Genomic DNA, 18,735 nt, shown 5'->3' with positions numbered 1-18,735 from the left:
GGGCAGAACCAGATTTTCTGACCAATCAGAAAATCCGATTTTCAAGGCGGGGGGGGCCGAGGCGACACTCGCGGCGACCGTTGCGCACGTAGGTGGGGCTGGGGGGGGGGGAGCGGGAAGAAGGGGGGGGGAAGAAATGGGAACTGCGCAGGCGCAGGAGGGGTTTTCGCGGGGTTTCGGCGGCGCGCGCAGGCTCGCGGCGGGTGTGCGCGTGCGCAGCGTCCGCGCGGCGCGCGCGCGGAGCGGGCGGGAAGGAGGAGGGAGGAGGAGGAAGGAGGAGGAAGGGGGGGCGGCGCAGGCGCAGCTGAGGCGGCGGCGGCGGCGGCGGCGGGACGGGCCCGGCGATCGCTCCGCGCTCCGTCCGCGCCCCCCTCGGGGCCTCTTCCCCCCCCTCCCCTCCTTCACTCCCCTCACAAACAACCGAGCGCCTCGTCCTCCCCCCCTCGAAGCTCCCCGCGGGCTCCGCCTCTTCCTTCCCTCCCTCCCTCTCCCCGTCCCCGCCCCGCGCGGCCTCCCCTGAAGGCCCGGCCCGGCCTCGCGCTCCGGCCTCCGCGCCGCCGCTTCAGCGCGCCCGCGGCTTCCGCTTCCCCCCCTCCCTCCTCCCTCACCCCCTCCCTCCCCTTTTTCCCCCCCCTTTCCCTTCCCCTCACGCCGGACCCGCCATGGACGTGAAGCGGCTGAAGGTGACCGAGCTGCGGGCCGAGCTGGGCCGGCGCGGGCTGGACGCCCGCGGGCTGAAGGTGGAGCTGGCGCAGCGGCTGCAGGAGGCCCTGGACGCCGAGATGTTGGCGGCGGGGCCTGAGGAAGGCGGCGGCGGAGGAGGAGGAGGAGGAGGGGGAGGCCCGGCCGCCGCGCCCGGGGCCTGCGGAGGAGGAGGAGGAGCAGGAGAAGCGGGGCCGGCGGGAGGTCCGGCCGGGCGGCACCACCACGGAGGGGAGGAGGAGGAGGAGGAGGAGGAAGAGGAGGAGGAGGAGGAAGAAGAGGAGGAGGAGGACGAGGAAGCGCTGCTGGCCGACGAGGACGAGGCGGCCGCCGCGGCCCCCGAGGCGGCCCCGGCCCAGTCCGGCCCCCCCGGGGAGGAGGAGGAGGAGGAGGAGGAGGAAGAGGAGGCGGCCCCGGCCGAGCCCGCGGGCCCGGAGCCGCCGCAGCTGCAGCCGCCGCAGGAGGAACCGGCGGCCGAGGCCGAGCCCGGAGCGACCGAGGGAGGAGGAGGAGGAGAAGGAGGCGGCGGCGTGAACGGGGCCGAGCGGCCGCCGGAAGAGGCGCCCAGCGGGGACGAGGCGGCCGCGGCCGAGGCCAAGGAGGAGGGAGCGCAGGCGGGTGAGCGGCGGGGAGACCCCCGGGAGGGACATCCCCAACCCGGGAGGGACCTTATGATCCCCCGGAGGGACCCCCCAGGATCGGGAACGGACCCCCGGGAGAGACCCCCACAACCTGTGTTGCACGTCCTGACCCCCGGGAGGGACATCCCCAACCTGGGAGGGACTTTATGATCCCCCGGAGGGACCAGGATCGAGAATGGAGCCTGGGAGGGATCCCCCTAACCAGGGATGGACCTTACGACCCCCGTAGAGGAGCCCCCGACCCTCGAGAGGGACTCCCCGAACCGGGAATGGACCCCCGGGAGGGACCCCTCGATCTGGGAATGGACCCTCCTGGAGGGGACCCCCCCAAGCTGGGATGGACTTTATGACCCCTGGGAGGGAACCCCAGACCCCCCGGAGGGGCCCCCCAGACTGGGGATGGACCCCCCGACCCGGGAGGGACCCCCTGACCCAGGGGAGGGGCTTCAGAAGGGACCCCCCAAAGCAGGGATGGACCCCCAGCAGGGACCTCTCCAACCAGGAATGACCCCCAGACCCCCGGGAGAGACCCCCCCAACCTGGGGAGGGACCCCCTGACCTAGGAATGGACCCCGGGGAGGGACCCCCAGACTCCCCAGAAGGGACCTTCTGACCCCCCTAAACCGGAGGGACCCCGCGATCCCTCCCCCATCCCTGGATCCCGGGATTATCCCGGTGTTATCCCACCCTGCCCAACCCAGGGACCCCCCCAGAACACCCCCAGACCCCCTCACCCACCCCCAAATTCCCCTTCACCCCCCACCCCATAAAACCCCCATTTCCCCTCTAAAATCCCAGTCCCGGAGCTCCCAAAATTCCCCCGTTCCCGAGTTTTTTTTTTGGGGAGGGGGTCCAGAGTGGGGTCGTTGCCCTTCCCTTCCTCCTCTTCCAAAGATTTTGGGGGGTTTATTCCATCTGGGAAGCCAAAAAACCTGGGATTAAAAACCACTTCCTGCTTCCCGGAGCTGGGCTGGGAACAGGGACCGGGATTCCCTTCGGAGATGCTCTTTAAGGGGAGGGAAAAATCGGCATTTTAGGAAAAAGAAGTGGGAAAAAGTTGAGCTCGGAGTCTTTTGGAGTGGGGCAAATGAATGAATTCCAAGTGTTTTGCTCCCGGGGGTTGGGATTGGGAAGTGGGAGCGTCGGGAACGCGGCCGGAGCAGGGGGGGGGAGCGAGTTTGGGGGGAAAAATCCCGGGGTTTTGGGGGGAAAATCCGGGATTTGGAGGGGGAAAAGTTGGTGTTTCAGGGTAAAAAAAAAAAATAATTCTGGTTTGGGGGAAAGATCCTGCGTTTTTTGGGAAAAGTCCTGGGATTTATGGGGAAATATCCTGGTTTGGGGGTAAAGGAGTCTGGATTTGGGATAAGAAATTCTGGTTTGGAGGGAAAGATCCCGGTTTGGAGAGAAAAAAGAAATCCTGGTTTTGGGAGCAGATCCTGGTTTGGGAGGAAAGTGTTGGTTTCTTTGGGAATAATCCTGATTTTTTTTTTTGGGGGGGGGGGAAATCTGTTTTTTGGGAAAAGCCCTGGGATTTGTGGGGAAATATCTTGGTTTGGGGGGAAAAAAGATGCTGGTTTTTGGGGGGGGATATTGTGATTTTGGAGGGGAAAATCCTGGTTTTAGGGAGAAAGATCCTGGATTTGGGGGGAAAAGTTGGTGGTCGGGGGGAAGGAATTCTGGTTTGAGGGAAAGATCCTGGTTTTTTGGGGAGAAATCCTGTTTTTTGGGAAAAGTCCTGGAATTTGTAGGGAAATATCCTGGTTTGGGGGGGAGGAGAAATCATGATTTTGGAGGGAAAAATCCTGGTTTTTGGGAAAAGCTCCCGGCTTTGGGAGGATTTGTGGTGATGGCAGAGCAGGATTTTCTTGGGAATGAAGAGAAACCATCCCCAGAATCTTCCCAAATGATGATTTTTATGGGATAAAATCCTTATTAGCTGAAAAATCTCCATTAAGGGGCTTTGGAAAAGCACAAAACCTTGGATTTCATGGAATTATTTCCGAGTTTCAACGATTTTTTTGGCTTCCTTTCGGTCAAGGAGCCTGAAATTTGGGAAGTTTTGTGGTTTCCTTGAATTTCCTTGTGGGATTTATTCCGGTTTTTTGGCCCAGGTGTCCCAGTTATTCATTAAACCCACGGACATTGATCCCGAGTTTTTCCTCCTCCGGGAAAATCCCGAGGGAATTTCTCATTCCTTGGAGTTTTTAAGGGTTTTGGGGGGTTTTTTTCCCCCTTTCCCACATTCCAAGTGGGAATTGTTGCTTCCCAGGGTTTAAACCCGGCCCTAAATCCCCTTTCCAGAGGGTTTGGGATGTGTTTGATCCCGAGGGATTTGGATAAATGGGATATTTGGAGCATCGTTTTGGGAAAAAAAAGAGGATAAAAGTTGGGGAAAACCATTAAAATCCGTGGTTTTCATGGAAAACTTTCACTGAAATAATTTTTTAAGGAAAATAACGGGAATTTTATCCAGGGCAATGAGGTATTTGGAGCAGAGTTTTGGGGGAAAAAAAAACGGGATTAAAGTTGGAAAAAACCCTTGAAATCCCTGATTTTTGTGGAATATCTTCATTTAACTCCTTTTTTAAGGAGTTAAACGGAATTTAAATGGGATTAAAGGTGGGAAAAGCCATTAAAATCCAGGATTTTCATGGGCTGTTTCACTTAGTTAATTTTTTAAGGAAACAGTTGGAATTTTCTCCTCCCTAACGGGGCCTTTGGAGCCTCATTTTGGAATTTGTGTGGGATTAAAGTTGGGAAAAGCCACTAAACCCCCTGATTTTCATGGAATGGCCTCATTTAACTTGGTTTTTTAAGGAAACAGTTGGAATTTCATTCAGCCTAATGGGGCATCTGGGGTGTCATCTCCGAAAAAAACGGGACTAAAGTTGGGAAAAGCCTTTGAAATCCCTGATTTCCAGGGAATATCTTCATTTAACTCGTTTTTTAAGGAAACAATTGGAATTTTATCCAGGGTTGCAGGACACTGGGAGTGTTATTTTGCTAAAAAAGTGGATTTAAAGTTGGGAAAAGCCTTGGAAATCCCTGATTTCCATGGACTGGTTCACTTAACTCGTTTTTTAAGGGAACAGTTGGAATTTCATTCAGGCTCATGGGGCATTTGGGAGGATCATCTTGGAAAAAAAGGGGGATAAAAGTTGGGAAAACCCATTAAAATCCTCGATTCCCGTGGGATGTTTCACTCAGTTCATTTTGTAACGAGTTAAATGGAAACCAAAGCTGGGAAAATCCCAGATTTCCATGGAATATTCCACTTCACTCGTTTTTTAAGGAGGCAGCTGGAATTTCTTTCAGCCTGATGGGGCTTCCTGGGAAAAAAGCGGGATTAAAGTTGGGGAAAACCAGTAAAATCCCTGATTTGCATGGAATATTTCCCTCATTTTTCCCATTAAAATGGAGGGTTTGGGATGTTTTCCCAAGGGATTGGGAAGGTGATTTCGTGACGAGCCCAATGGAACTGAAACGGGATTAAAGTCTGGAAAAGCCTTTGAAGTCCCCGATTTCCCTGGAATATTTCACCTAATTCATTTCCTAAGGAGTTAAATGGGAACCAAAGCTGGACAAATCGCTGATTTCCATGGAATATTTCACCTAATTCCTTTATTAATGAGTTAAATGGGAACTAGAGGGGGTTAAAGCCGGGATAATCCCTGATTTCCATGGAATATTTCACCTAATTCATTTCCTAAGGAGTTAAATGGGAACCAAAGCTGGACAAATCCCTGATTTCCATGGAATATTTCACCTAATTCCTTTATTAACGAGTTAAATGGGAACCAAAGCTGGATAAATCCCTGATTTCCATGGAATATTTCCCTTTTTGAAGCCCAACCCCTTGGAATTTCCCCCCCCGGCGGGGCCGTTTCGCCGCTCCCCACATCCATAAAACCCCCGCCCGGCGCCGTTTTTTTTTCCGGATTTTTCCACGTTTTCCCGTTTTTTCCAGGGGTGACAATGGATGTTTTTCTTGGGCTGTGTTTTCCCAGGGGATGAGGAGGACAGATCCCAGGCCACGGGCTCCGAGGCCGAGCGGAGGGGCCTCAAGCGGCAGCGGGACGAGAAGGACGAGCACGGCCGCGCCTACTACGAGTTCCGGGAGGAGGCCTACAATTCCCGGTGAGCCCGGAATTCCCAGCCTTTTCCAGGGATTCCGAGGGACCCCCGGGCACGGGAGAGCCCTGCCCAGGGGGAGGCACCGGGATGGCAGAGCAGGGATTGATCCAGAGCTCCCTGGAAATGGGGATCCCCCTGGAAGTGGGGGGGGGAAGGGGAGCTCCCTCAGAGAGACCTTGGGATACCCCTGGAGCAGCTCCCTGAATCCCTTCCCTAGCTCAGGATATCTCTGGAATGGCCCCTGGAGCTCCCTCAGAGAGACCTTGGGATACCCCTGGAAGAGCCCCTGGAGCAGCTCCCTGAATCCCCCCAAAGTTTGGAATCCCCCTGGAATAGCCCCTGGAGCTCCCTCAGAGCCAGGGAGGCACTTGGAGAAGATCCCTGAATCCCCCTGGAACAGCCCCTGGAGCAGCTCCTTGAATCCCTTCCCTAGCTCAGGATATCTCTGGAATAGCCCCTGGAGCTCCCTCGGAGCAGGGAGAGGGACTTGGAGAAGATCCCTGGATCCCCCTGGGATAGCCCCTGGAGCAGCTCCTTGGTTCCCCCCCCCAAATTTGGAATCCTCCTGGAATAGCCTCTGGAGCTCCCTCAGAGCCGGGGAGCCACTTGGAGAAGATCCCTGAATCTCTTCTGAGCTTGGGATACCCCTGGAATAGCCCCTGGAACCCCCCCCAGAGCTGAGGGATCATCCCAGAGCCCCCAGTTCCCCTGGAGCTGGACCCCCCCAGATCCAGGAAACTCCCTGGATTTGGGGATCCTGTGGGGCCCCTGGGACCAGGAATTTCCCTGGAGCCCCTGGAGATGAGGATCCCTCTGGAGCAGCTCCCTGAATCCCCCCGGAATAACCCCTGGAACCCCTCAGACCCCAGGGGATCGTCCCAGAGCTCCCCAATTCCTCTGGAGCCGGGAATCCCCCCGGATCCCCCCCAATCCCACCATTCCCATCCCCACAGATCCAAGTCGCCGCCGCCGCCCGAGGAGGAGCCTCGTGAGGGGGAAGAGGACGAGACCCTCGTCATCCTCGACACCTGTACGGGAACGGTTGGGAATTCCGGGAATTCCCGCCGGGATTTGGGGTCTCCTCGGGAAGGGGGGGGGGGGGGGCTCGAGGTGGTTTTGGGGCCATTTGAGGAGTTTTAGGGGCATTTCTGAGGAATTTGAGGCATTTTAGGGGCGATTTGAGGTGGGCTTGGGGAGGAATTGAAGCATTTTGGGGTCTGTTTAAGGTGGGTTTTTGGGATGAATTGAAGCATTTTGGGGCTCGTTTTGAGATGGATTTTGGGACAAATTGAAGCATTTTAGGGTGTATTTAAAGTGGATTTTGGGGTCTATTTAAAGTGGATATTGGGGACAAATTGAAGCATTTTGGGGTCTATTTAAGGTGGGGTTTGGGACGAATTGAAGCGCTTGGGGCTCGATTTGAGATGGATTTTGGGACAAATTGAAGCATTTTGGGGTCTGTTTAAGGTGGGGTTTGGGGCGGATTGAAGCATTTTGGGGCTCAATTTGAGGTGGATTTTGGGGCAAATTGAAGCATTTTGGGGTCTATTTACGGCGGGTTTTGGGGACAAATTGAAGCATTTTGGGCTCGATTTGAGGCGGGTTTTTAGGAGGACTTTTGGGATCAGCTCGTGGTGGATTTTGGGGTGAATTCGCCCCGTTTTGGGACGATTTGGGTCATTTTTGTGCCCCCCCCCAGACACGTCGGACCTGCAGTTCCGCGCCAGCCGGGACCGTTACGGGGGGCAGCCGCTGTTCCCAGAGAAATTCCCGGGCCTTTGGGCCGGCGCCCGCAGCACCCACGGGGTCACCAAGGGCAGGGTCTGCTTCGAGGCCAAGGTGGGCCCCGGGCCCCAAACCGGGGGGAAAAGGAGCCTTGGGAAGGGGGAGGAGGGAGGTTGAGCCTGGGATTGGGGCAGGGAGGGGAGCCCTGGGGGGAGTTTGGGGGTTTGGGAGGGGGTTTGGGTGGTTTGGGGGCTGTTTTGGGAGGGTTTGAGGGGGGTTCGGGTGGGTTTAGGGCTGTTTATGGGTGGTTTGAGTGGGGTTTGGGGGGGGGTGGGAGTGGTTTGAGTGGGTTTGGGGAGTTTTGGGTGGGTTTGGGACTGTTTTGGGAGGGTTCGGGTGGGTTTAGGGCTATTTTGAGAGGGTTTGAGAGGGGGTTTGGGTGGGTTTAGGGCTGTTTTGGGGGGAGTTGAGGGAGGTTTGGGTGGGTTTGGGGGTGGTTTGAGCTGGTTTGGGAGGGGTTGGGTGGGTTTAGGGCAGTTTTGGGGGGAGTTGAGGGGCGTTTGGGTGGGTTTGAGGGCTGTTGAGGGATTTGGGGTGGGTTGGGGCTTGTTCTGGGTGGGTTTAGGGGAGTTTTGGGGCAGTTTGAGGGGGTTCTGGATGTGTTTACGGGGGATTCTGGGTGGTCTGAACAATTTCAGGCCTTTTGGGGCCACTTTAGGGCCGTTTTGGACCAGTTTGAGGCCTTTTGGGGCCTTTTTGGGCCACTTTAGGGCCGTTTTGGACCAGTTTGAGGCCTTTTAGGGCCGTTTTGGGGCTTTTTAAGGCCAGTTCCCTCCTTTTTCCCATCCCATTCCCAGCTGATCCCGGTTTTCCTCCCTCAGGTGACGCAGTACCTGCCCCTCAAGGAGGGCAGCCCCGAGGTGCCCCTTTTCCGTGTGGGTTGGTCCGTGGATTTCTCCCACTCCCAGCTGGGTAAAAAAAAAAAACACCAAAACCCTTTTCCATCCCTAAAATCCCCCTGGAATTCCAGGACAGCTCCCCCTTCCATCCCAACGTTCTGGTTTCACGGGCTTTCCTCCCGTTCCAGGGGAGGACGAGTTTTCCTACGGCTACGACGGGCGGGGGCTGAAGGTGGAAAATGGGCAGTTTGAGGAATTCGGGGAGAGCTTCGGGGAGAACGACGTCATCGGCTGCTTCGCGGTGAGGAAAGGGGGGAAATTGGGAAAATCCAAGGAAAAAATGTCCAGAAAGGGGTGGGGAGGGGCCTGGGAAAATTGGGGGGATCTGGAGAAAATTCAAGGGGAAATACGGAAAAATTAGGGGGAAAAAATGGGAATAATTTAGAAAAATGGGGAAAAATATTGGGATAAAAGGGGGGAGGGAATCTGGGGAAAATGAGGAACAATTGGGAAAAATGAGGGGGAATATCTGGAAAAAATAAGGGGAAGGGAGGAGGGAGAGAAATCCAGAAAAAATGGAAACCAATCCGGAAATGTTGGTGGAAAATTAGGGGAAAAATGCAGGGGGGAAAAAAGGGGAAAAACTTAGAAAAATGAGGAGAAATATCTGGAAAAAATCAGGAGCAACTTGAGAAAATGGGGGGGAAAATTCAAGGGGAACATTTCAGAAAAATAGAGGGAGAAATCGTGGGGAAAAAACAGGAACAGTTGGGAAAAGGAGGGAAAACATCTGGAAAAAATAAGAATGGGGGAGAGAAATCCAGAAACATTGGTGGAAAAGTAAGGAAAAACTTGGAGAAAATCAGGGGGAAAAAGGGGGGAAAATTAGGAGAAATATCTGGGAAAAAATGTGGAAAAAAATTCAAGGGAAACAATTCAGAAAAATGGAGGGGGGAAATCTTGGAAAAAACAGGAACAATTCGGAAAAGGAGGGGAAACATCTGGAAAAAATAAGTGTGGGGGGCAGATCCAGATAAACTGGTGGGAAATTTGGGGGAGATAGGGGAAAATCAGAGAAAAATAAAATAAGAGAAAAAATTTAGAGAAGTAGTGAGAAACATGTGGAAAAAAAAGAGGAACGATTTGGAAAAATGGGGAAAATTCAGGGGGAACAATTAAGAAAAATAGAGGGAGAAATCATGGAAAAAAAAGGAACAATTTGGGAAAATGGGGAAAATTCAGGGGGAGCAATTCAGAAAAATAGAGGGAGAAATCATGTTAAAAACAGGAACAATTTGGGAAAATGGGGAAAATTCAGGGGGAGCAATTCAGAAAAATAGAGGGAGAAATCATGTTAAAAACAGGAACAATTTGGGAAAATGGGGAAAATTCAAGGGGAGCAATTCAGAAAAACAGAGGGAGAAATCATGGGAAAAACAGGAACAATTTGGGAAAATGGGGAAAATTCAAGGGGAGCAATTCAGAAAAACAGAGGGAGAAATCATGGAAAAAACAGGAACAATTTGGGAAAATGGGGAAAATTCAAGGGGAGCAATTCAGAAAAACAGAGGGAGAAATCATGGGAAAAACAGGAACAATTTGGGAAAATGGGGAAAATTCAAGGGGAGCAATTCAGAAAAACAGAGGGAGAAATCATGGAAAAAAAAAAGGAACAATTCAGAAAAGGAGGGAAAACATCTGGAAAAAGTAAGTGTGGGTGGGAGATCCAGAAAAACTGGCGGGAAATTTGGGGGAAATTTGGGAAAATGGAGGAAACAACCCAGCAAAGCTGCTCTTGGGGGGGAAATGTTTCCGGGAGCGTGGCAAAAGCGGGAATTTTGGCTCTCCCAGGATTTCGAGGGCTCCGAGGAGGTGGTGGAGCTGTCCTTCTCCAAGAACGGGCAGGGGCTGGGCCCGGCCTTCCGCGTCCCCAAGGATTCGCTGGCGGAGCGGGCGCTGCTGCCCCACGTGCTCTGCAAGGGCTGCGCCGTCGAGCTCAACTTCGGGCAGCGCGAGGAGCCCTTCGGAGCCGTCCCCGAGGGATTCGTCTTCATCCACGCCCTGCCCGCCCAGGAGCGCGTCCGCACCCCCCTGCCCCCCCGCAGCACCGAGGAGTGCGAGGTGAGCGCCGGGAATGGCGCCGGGAATGGGGCCGGGAATGGTGTCAGGAATGGTGCCGGGAATGGCGCCGAGAATGGGGCCGGGAATGGTGTCGGGAATGGCGCCGGGAATGGCATTGGGAATGCTGAGCGGGCGGCTCCTGGGAATCGCCGGCCGCTGATCCCCCCTGGCGCTCCTGGGAATGGTGGCTCTGGATCCGCTGGGAATGGTGGTTCTGCTTCCTCTGGAGCTGCTGGGAATCCTGGTTCTGTTCCTTCTGGAGCAGCTGGGAATGGTGGCTCTGCTCCCTCTGGAGCCACTGGGAATGGTGGTTCTGCTCCCTCTGGAACCACTGGGAATGGTGGTTCTACTCCCTCTGGAGCCACTGGGAATGGTGGTTCTGCTTCCTCTGGAGCTCCTGGGAATCCTGGCTCTGTTCCTTCTGGAGCAGCTGGGAATGATGGCTCTGGATCCACTGGGAATGGTGGCTCTGCTCTCCCTGGAGCCACTGGGAATGGTGGCTCTGCTCCCTCTGGAGCTCCTGGGAATGGTGGCTCTGCTTCCTCTGGAGTTGCTGGGAATCCTGGCTCTGGATCCACTGGGAATGCTGGCTCTGGATCCACTGGGAATGCTGGCTCTGCTCCCTCTGGAGCCACTGGGAATGCCAGAGCCATTCCCTCCTCTCAGACCTGGAAATCCCGGTGCTGATCCACTGGGAATACTGGCACCACTCCCATCCTTTGGGATCTGCCAGGAGTGGAATTTCAGCACCGCTCCATCTCCCTGGATCCTCTGGATCCCCTGGGAATGCTGTCACCGTTCCCCTCTTCCCACCTCATCCCGCTTTTCCCTCCCCGTATCCAGGTGCTGCTCATGGTGGGGCTGCCGGGCTCCGGGAAGACCCAGTGGGCTCAGAAACATTCCCAGGAAAACCGGGAGAAGCGCTACAACATCCTGGGAACAGAAGCCGTCCTGCACCAGCTGCGGGTGAGCACCGGGAATTCCGGGAATGCCCACGATGGGAGGGGAAGCAGGGATTGGGGGGGGGGGTTGGGGGAGGTTCAGAGGGAATTTGGGGGAGTTTGAGGGAAGTTTAGAGGGAATTTGGAGAGTTTTGAGGTGGGAATTGGGAATTTGGGGGAGTTTGAGGGAAGTTTAGAGGGGATTTGAGGGGGGAATTGGGAATTTGGGGGAGTTTGAGGGAAGTTTAGAGGGGATTTGAGGAATTCGAGGAGGGAATTGGAAATCTGGGAGTCCCTGAGGGAGGTTAAGGGGGATTTGTGGGAATTGGGGGCAGTTTGGGAGGACTTTGAGGGAGGTTTCGGAGGAGCTTTTTCGGGCGGTTTGAGGGCGCCGAGGCTCCTCCCGCTCATTCCCGCTTTTCCGACGGTTTTCCAGACGAGGGGTCCGGACGTGGAAGAGCTGGATGCCAAGAGCAGAGACCTGCTGACTCAGCAGGCAGCCCAGTGCCTTAGCAAGCTGGTCCAGATCGCTCCCCGCTCCAAGCGGAACTTCATCCTCGACCAGGTATCCCGGGAAATCCTTCCCCCTCCGGGAACTCGGGATCGCCTCCTCCCGGCGCTCCCCATCCCGAATTCCCGCCGTTCTGCCTTGCCAGTGCAACGTGTACAACTCGGGGCAGCGCCGGAAGCTCTTGGCCTTCAAGGGCTTCTCCAGGAAAGTCGTGGTGATCGTCCCGACGGAGGAGGACTGGAAAAAGCGGCTGGAGCTGCGGAAGGAGGCGGAAGGGGAGGACGTTCCCGAGTCGGTGATGCTGGAAATGAAAGGTGGGAACGGGCAGGAAACGAGGGGGGGGGGGGGGGGGAGGAAAACCTGGAGTTCTGCCGTGGTTTTGGGGGACGGGGGTGAAAGGCCGGGGCTGACGGAGGGAACCGTTCCCGTCGTTCCCGCTGCAGCGAATTATTCCCTGCCGGAAAAGAACGATTACCTGGATGAGGTGGTGTACGGGGAGCTGGGCAAGGAGGAGGCGCAGCCCTTGGTGTCCCGGTACAAGGAGGAGGCCCGGAAGCTGCTCCCGCCCTCCGAGAAACGGGCCAACCGGCGCAACAACCGCAACAAGCGCAACCGGCAGAACCGCAACCGCGGCCAGGGATACGGTGAGGGGGGACAGGGAGAATGGGAGAATGGGATACAGGGATACGGTGAGGGGGGAAACGGGATAACGGGATACAGGGATACGGTGAGGGGGGAAACGGGATAACGGGATACAGGGATACGGTGAGGGGGGAAAAACGGGATAACGGGATACAGGGATACGGTGAGGGGGGAAACGGGATAATGGGATACAGGGATACGGTGAGGGGGGACAGGGAGAATGGGATAATGGGATACAGGGATACGGTGAGGGGGGAAAACGGGAGAATGGGATAACGGGATACGGTGGGGGGATACAGGGATAACGGGATACAGGGATACGGTGAGGGGGGACAGGGAGAATGGGATAACGGGATACGGTGAGGGGGGATACAGGGATAACGGGATACAGGGATACGGTGAGGGGGGACAGGGAGAATGGGATAACGGGATACGGTGAGGGGGGATACAGGGATAACGGGATACAGGGATACGGTGAGGGGGGACAGGGAGAATGGGATAACGGGATACGGTGAGGGGGGAAACGGGATAATGGGATACAGGGATACGGTGAGGGGGGAAAAACGGGATAACGGGATACAGGGATACGGTGAGGGGGAAAACGGGAGAATGGGATAACGGGATACGGTGGGGGGATACAGGGATAACGGGATACAGGGATACGGTGAGGGGGGAAACGGGAGAATGGGATACAGGGATACAGTGGGGGGATACAGGGATAACGGGATACAGGGATACGGTGAGGGGGGAAACGGGAGAATGGGATACAGGGATACAGTGGGGGGATACAGGGATAACGGGATACAGGGAGGGGGTACAGGGATATGGGGATAATGGGATACAGGGATACGGGGAGGGGGTACAGGGATATGGGGATAACGGGATACAGGGATACGGGGAGGGGAAAAATGGGATAATGGGATACAGGGAGGGGAAACAGGATACAGGGATATGGTGAGGGGAAAAAAACCAGGATAGTGGGATACGGGGAGGGAAAATGGGATACAGGAATACGGGGAGGGGCTGGATAGGGGGATCCCAGGACACAAGGAGGGGCTGGATGTGGGGATCCCAGGACACAAGGAGGGGCAGGATGGGGGGATCCGGGGCCGTGGGGAGGGCCCGGGGGTTCGGGGCTTCCCAAATCCCGGCTCTGATCCGGCTGCTCCCGTTCTTTCCCGGCAGTCGGGGGCCAGCGCCGGGGCTACGACAACCGCGTGTACGGGCAGCAGCAGTACTGGGGGCAGCCCGGCAACCGCGGGGTGAGCACCCAGGCCCGCAAATTCCTGCTTCCCCAACACTTCCTGACCCATTCCTGCCCCATTCCTGCTTCCCCAACACTTCCTGACCCGCTCCTGACCCATTCCTGCTTCCCCACCCATTCCTGACCCATTCCTCCTCCATTCCTGCTTCCCCACCCATTCCTGCTTCCCCACCCATTCCTGACCTATTCCTGCCCCATTCCTGGCCCATTTCTGCCCCATTCTTGCTTCCTACCCCATTCCTGCCCCATTCCTGCTCCCCAAACAATTCCTGCCCCATTCCTGCCCCCTTCCTGCTTCCTGCCCCATTCCTGCCCCATTCCTGCTCCCCAAACAATTCCTACCCCGTTCCTGCCCCGTTCCTGCCCCATTCCTGCCCCATTCCTGCTTCCCAAACAATTCCTGTTTCCCACTTCCTGCCTCCTTCCCTCCTGCTTCCCACCCACCTCCCTCCTTGTTCCTGCCCCCTCCCCTTCCCAAACCTTCCCTTCCTTCTCTCTGAACTGCTCCCTGCTGACGTCAGTCGGTTCATACTGGTGTGAACTGGTCTGTACTGGTCCCTACTGGTCCGTACTGGTCCTTACCGGTCCGTGCCCCCCCAGGGGTACCGGAACTTCTACGACCGTTACCGGGGTTACGACGATCGGTTCTACGGCCGCGACTACAACTACGACAGATACCGGGACTACTACCGGCAGTACAACCGCGAGGTAACCGGGAACGCCGGGAATGCTGGGAATGCTGGGAATGGGGGGCACTACCGGCAGTACAACCGCGAGGTAACCGGGAATGCTGGGAATGCTGGGAATGCTGGGAATGGGGGGCACTACCGGCAGTACAACCGCGAGGTAACTGGGAATGCTGGGAATGCTGGGAATATTGGGAATACTGGGAATATTGGGAATGAGGGGCACTACCGGCAGTACAACCGTGAGGTAACCGGGAATGCTGGGAATGCTGGGAATGCTGGGAATGAGGGGCACTACCGGCAGTACAACCGCGAGGTAACCGGGAACGCCGGGAATGCTGGGAATATTGGGAATGCTGGGAATATTGGGAATGGGGGGCACTACCAGCAGTACAACCGCGAGGTAACTGGGAATACCGGGAATGCTGGGAATACTGGGAATGCTGGGAATTGGGGGCACTACCGGCAGTACAACCGCGAGGTAACTGGGAATACTGGGAATATTGGGAATACTGGGAATATTGGGAATACTGGGAATATTGGGAATGAGGGGCAGTACCGGCAGTACAACCACGAGGTAACCGGGAATGCTGGGAACACTGGGAATACTGGGAATGAGAGGCAGTACTGGCAGTACAACCGCGAGGTAACCGGGAACACCGGGAATGGGGTACAGGGCTCACATTCCAGAGTGTTCCCACTGGGAACCTGGGATGGAAACAGGACAGGGAGGGGGCGGGGGCTCCGTGGCAGGTCCCAGTAGGTCCCAGTTTAACCAGTACCCCCCTGTCTCTCCCCTCCCAGTGGCAGAACTACTACCAGGACAGAGACCGGTACTACAGGAACTACTACGGCTACCAGGGGTACCGGTGAACCCCGGCCCGCGGGCGGCACTTCCCAAACACTTCCGAGGAAATCCGGGAACGGGGAGGGGAGGGCGGGGGAGGGACCTGGGAACCGCGGGGGGGGGGGCTGCGGGGTTGGGGAGGGAGGGGCAGGAAAAAAAAAAAATCCTGGGAATTGGGGGCGGGAGGGGGAAAAGAGAGAGAGAGAGAGAGAGGGGGGGAGGGGGGAAAATGGGAACCAAAAAAAAAAAAAAGAAAAAAAAACAAAAACAAGCAAACAAACAAACAAACAAAAAAAAAAACCAAAAAAGAAAAAAAAAAGAAAAAAAAAGAACGAAAACTGTAAATTTTTCCCTTTTTTTTTTTTTTTTTTTAAAGTTTGTTGAGAAAGAACTTTGTTGTAATTGTGTAAAAAAAAAAAATAACGAAAAAAAACCCCCCCTCAACCCCCCCCCCCACGGGAAAATTCCCACCTTTCAGCGGCGGGGGAGGGGGGGGAAGGGAGGGGGTTTCCCGAAATTCCCAGCCCCTCCCATGCAGTGGGGGAGGGGCGGGAAGAGCCGGATTTGGGGGGAAAAAAGGGGGGGAAAAAAAGGGCAAAAATAACCTGAATTTTCCTCTGATTTTTTTTTTTTCCTTCCAGGTGAAGTTTTTTTTTGGGGGGGTGGAGGGGGGAGGAAATGGAAGGGAGGGGAGATTTTGGGATGAAAAGAGGGAAATGGAGCAGGAAATTCCCCCCAACCCCCCCTTCCCCGGTTTTTCCTTCCCCTCCCCCTCCCGTCATTAAATTTCCCTGGAAAAGTTGGAATCGTTTTTTGGGGGGATTTTTGAAGGATTTGGAGGAGTTTTGGGGGGGCTTGGAGAGAAAGGGGAGGTTGAGCCCTTCCCAGGGGGGTCTTAATTAATGGGGGCTGTTAATTAGTGTTAATGAGGGACCCTTTGTTAATTAATGAAAGGGCCCTTAAATTAGTGTTAATGGGGGGCCCTTTGGTAATTAATGGGGACCCTTAATTAGTGTTAATAGGGGCCCTCCATTAATTAATGGGGGGCTTTAATTAGTATTAATGGGGGGACCCTCATTAATTAATTAACTGGAATGCCTTTGTTAATTAATGGGGACCTTTAATTAGTGTTAATAAGGACCCTTCATTAATTAGTGGGGGGCTTTCATTAGTGTTAATAAGGGACCTTTCATTAATGGGGCTCTTCATTAATTAAGGTCCTTTGTTAGTGTTAATGAGGGGCCCTTCAGTAATTAATGGGGTCGGTTAATTAGGAACTCCATTAACTAATGAGGGGGTCTTCATTAACATTAATTAGGAGCCCTTCATTAATAGTTCATTAGCATTAATGGAGTCCCCTAATGGGGTTCCATCATTAGAAAGGGGCCCCTAATTAGTGTTAATGAGGGACTGCTCGTTAACTGGGGCTCTTCATTAATGGGGGTCCCTTCATTAATTAATGGCCTTTCATTAACGGGGGCCCTTAATTAATGGGGCTCTTCATTAATGGGGACCTTCATTAATGGGACCATTAATTAATAGGACCCTTTCATTAATTGGGGTTCTTAATTAACAAAGTTCTTCATTAATTGGAGCCCCTCATTAATGGGACTCTTCGTTAACGGGACCTTTTGGGATTTTCCTGCTTTAATTTGGGGGATTTCGGGGCATTTTGGGGGGGATTTGGGGGTTTTTTTGAATTTTGGGGGTTTTTGGGGAATTTGGGGGAGTTTTGGGGGGTTATTTTTGGGAATGTTGGGAGGGGTTTGGGCTCTTTTGGGGGAGCTCTTTGAGGGGAATATTGGGGGGATTGGGGATTATTTTTTTGTGGGAAAGTGTTTTTTTTGGGATTTTTCGGTGGGTTTTTGGGGTTTGTTTTTTGGAGGAATCGGGGAATTTTTGGGGGGAGTTTGAGGCTTGTTTTGAGGGAGTTTGGGACTTTTTGGGGCAGATATTTCGGGCTTTGGGTTTTTTTGGGAGGGAAGCTTCAGCTATTTGATTTTTGGGGGATGGTTATTTGGGTTTTTTTCCCCCTTTGGGGATTTTGTTTTTTCTTCAGCGTCATTTTTGTTTCTTTTGTGGTTTTTTTTTTCTTGTTTGTTTGTTTGTTCGTTTCTTTGGAATTTTGGGATTTTTTGTGTCCTCCCCCTCCTCTCCCACCCCCCTCTTTTTCCAACCCCCCAGTGCGAGAAACCCCCCCCTAAAATCCCCCAAATTCGGGGGGTTTTGGTCGGGGGGGGGAAGAGGGAGGGGGGAGGGGGCGGCGCCGCCACAGCTTTTGGAGCTTTTTCGGGTCCTTTTTAAATAAAACAAAAACGACCAAAAAAAAAAAAAAAAAAAAAAGAGATAATGGAAAAAAAAGCAAAAAAGCGACAAAAAAAATCTCCATTTTTTTCTGTTTCTGGGGATAAATCACAGCATCCCCCCCCCCCCCCAGTTCCCCTCCAAACCCCCCCCCAGATCCCCCCTCCCGGGCCGTTTTTCAGCACATTTCTCCTCTTTTTGGTGGTGTTTCTTCAGTTTTTTGGGGGCAAGAATGACTAAAAAAAAGCCCTTTTTGACGCCGCTGCCCCCGTGGGGGGCGGGGGGGCCCCGCGGCCTCTCCCCCCCCCGGCTCATCCGTGTCCGTTGTAGTTGCGGCCGCTGGGGGTGAGGGGTGACCTTAAACCTGCCCCTTAAACCTGCCCCTCAAATCTGCCCCTTAAACCTGCCCCTGAGCCTGACCTGCCCCCTGTGCCCCCCCCGCCCCACCCCCGCCCGGCCGTGTAGGCGGTTTTGTCCGTTTTTAGAATAAAGAACCATTCGCTTGAGTCCAGGGGAGGCTCGGTCTGTGTGTTCTGGGGGGCTTAAACCTGGATTAGGGGCTGGCTGTGGGGCTTAAAGTGGCTCCTGGGGCTGGGTTACGGCGTGTAAACCCAGGTTTCGGGGGTTAAAGCTGGAACTGGGACCGGTTGGGGGGCTTAAACCCAGGTTTGGGACTGGTTCGAGGGGCTTAAACCTGGTTATGTGACTTAAACTGGGTTCTGGAGCTGGTTCTAGGACATAAACCTGGGTCCAGGGCTGGTTTGAGGGGCTTAAACCTGGGCTTGGGGTGGGGGTGTTTGGCCTGGTTTCAAGGATGTGGAGCTGGGCTTAATTGAGGGGCTTGGGGTGGGTTTGGAGGGGCTGGTTTCAGGGGCCTGGGCTTAGGCCTGGGCCTGGTTATGGAGCCTGGGCCCGGTTTAAGGGCTTGGCCTGACTGGTGGGCTGGAGCTGGGCTGGGACTGGGGGTCTTAGGCCTGGCTTAAGAAGTGGGGATCGCCCTGTTTGTGGGGTCCCAGGCCTGGACCTGGTTAGGGGAGGGAAAAACTGAGCCTATTTGAGGGGCCTGGGCCTGTTCGTGGAGCCTCAACCCGAATTAATTAACACAACAAAACAAGATAATCCAACATTTATTTAACTATTAATTAAATTACTTTAATTAAAGTCTGCGCAGCCAGGGCCTGGTCGGAGCGCTGAGGCCTGGTCGCGGTTGCCATGACAACAAGGGGGGGGTTTCCAGCGCCGCCATCTTGGATGCGGCATTTGCTGACATGGCGGCAACGGGAAACAGGGGGCGTGAAAGAGGAGGGAAGGTCGCCCC

General features: G+C 54.8%; 1 protein-coding gene across 1 annotated transcript; it reads left to right on the top strand.

Annotated features, from left to right (window-relative positions):
• The first annotated feature begins 247 nt into the window (after window positions 1-247).
• LOC127466130 (heterogeneous nuclear ribonucleoprotein U-like protein 2) lies at window positions 248-15,222 on the top strand. Its single transcript, XM_051776738.1, has 14 exons — window positions 248-1,320; window positions 5,351-5,480; window positions 6,431-6,507; window positions 7,177-7,316; window positions 8,084-8,174; window positions 8,290-8,402; window positions 9,953-10,222; window positions 11,066-11,188; window positions 11,600-11,728; window positions 11,820-11,988; window positions 12,118-12,318; window positions 13,502-13,578; window positions 14,181-14,288; window positions 15,071-15,222. The coding sequence occupies exons 1-14, from the start codon at window positions 663-665 to the stop codon at window positions 15,137-15,139; spliced, it is 2,355 nt and encodes a 784-aa protein (XP_051632698.1). The 5' UTR covers window positions 248-662; the 3' UTR covers window positions 15,140-15,222.
• Window positions 15,223-18,735: the final 3,513 nt, after the last annotated feature.

Source organism: Manacus candei, unplaced genomic scaffold (assembly GCF_025592945.1).
Source record: "Manacus candei isolate 608988 ecotype Guabito, Panama unplaced genomic scaffold, ASM2559294v1 h1tg000612l, whole genome shotgun sequence".
Taxonomy (NCBI): Eukaryota; Metazoa; Chordata; class Aves; order Passeriformes; family Pipridae; genus Manacus; species Manacus candei.
Note: the sequence above shows the minus strand (reverse complement) of the source record. Positions and strands in the feature narration are given on the sequence as shown.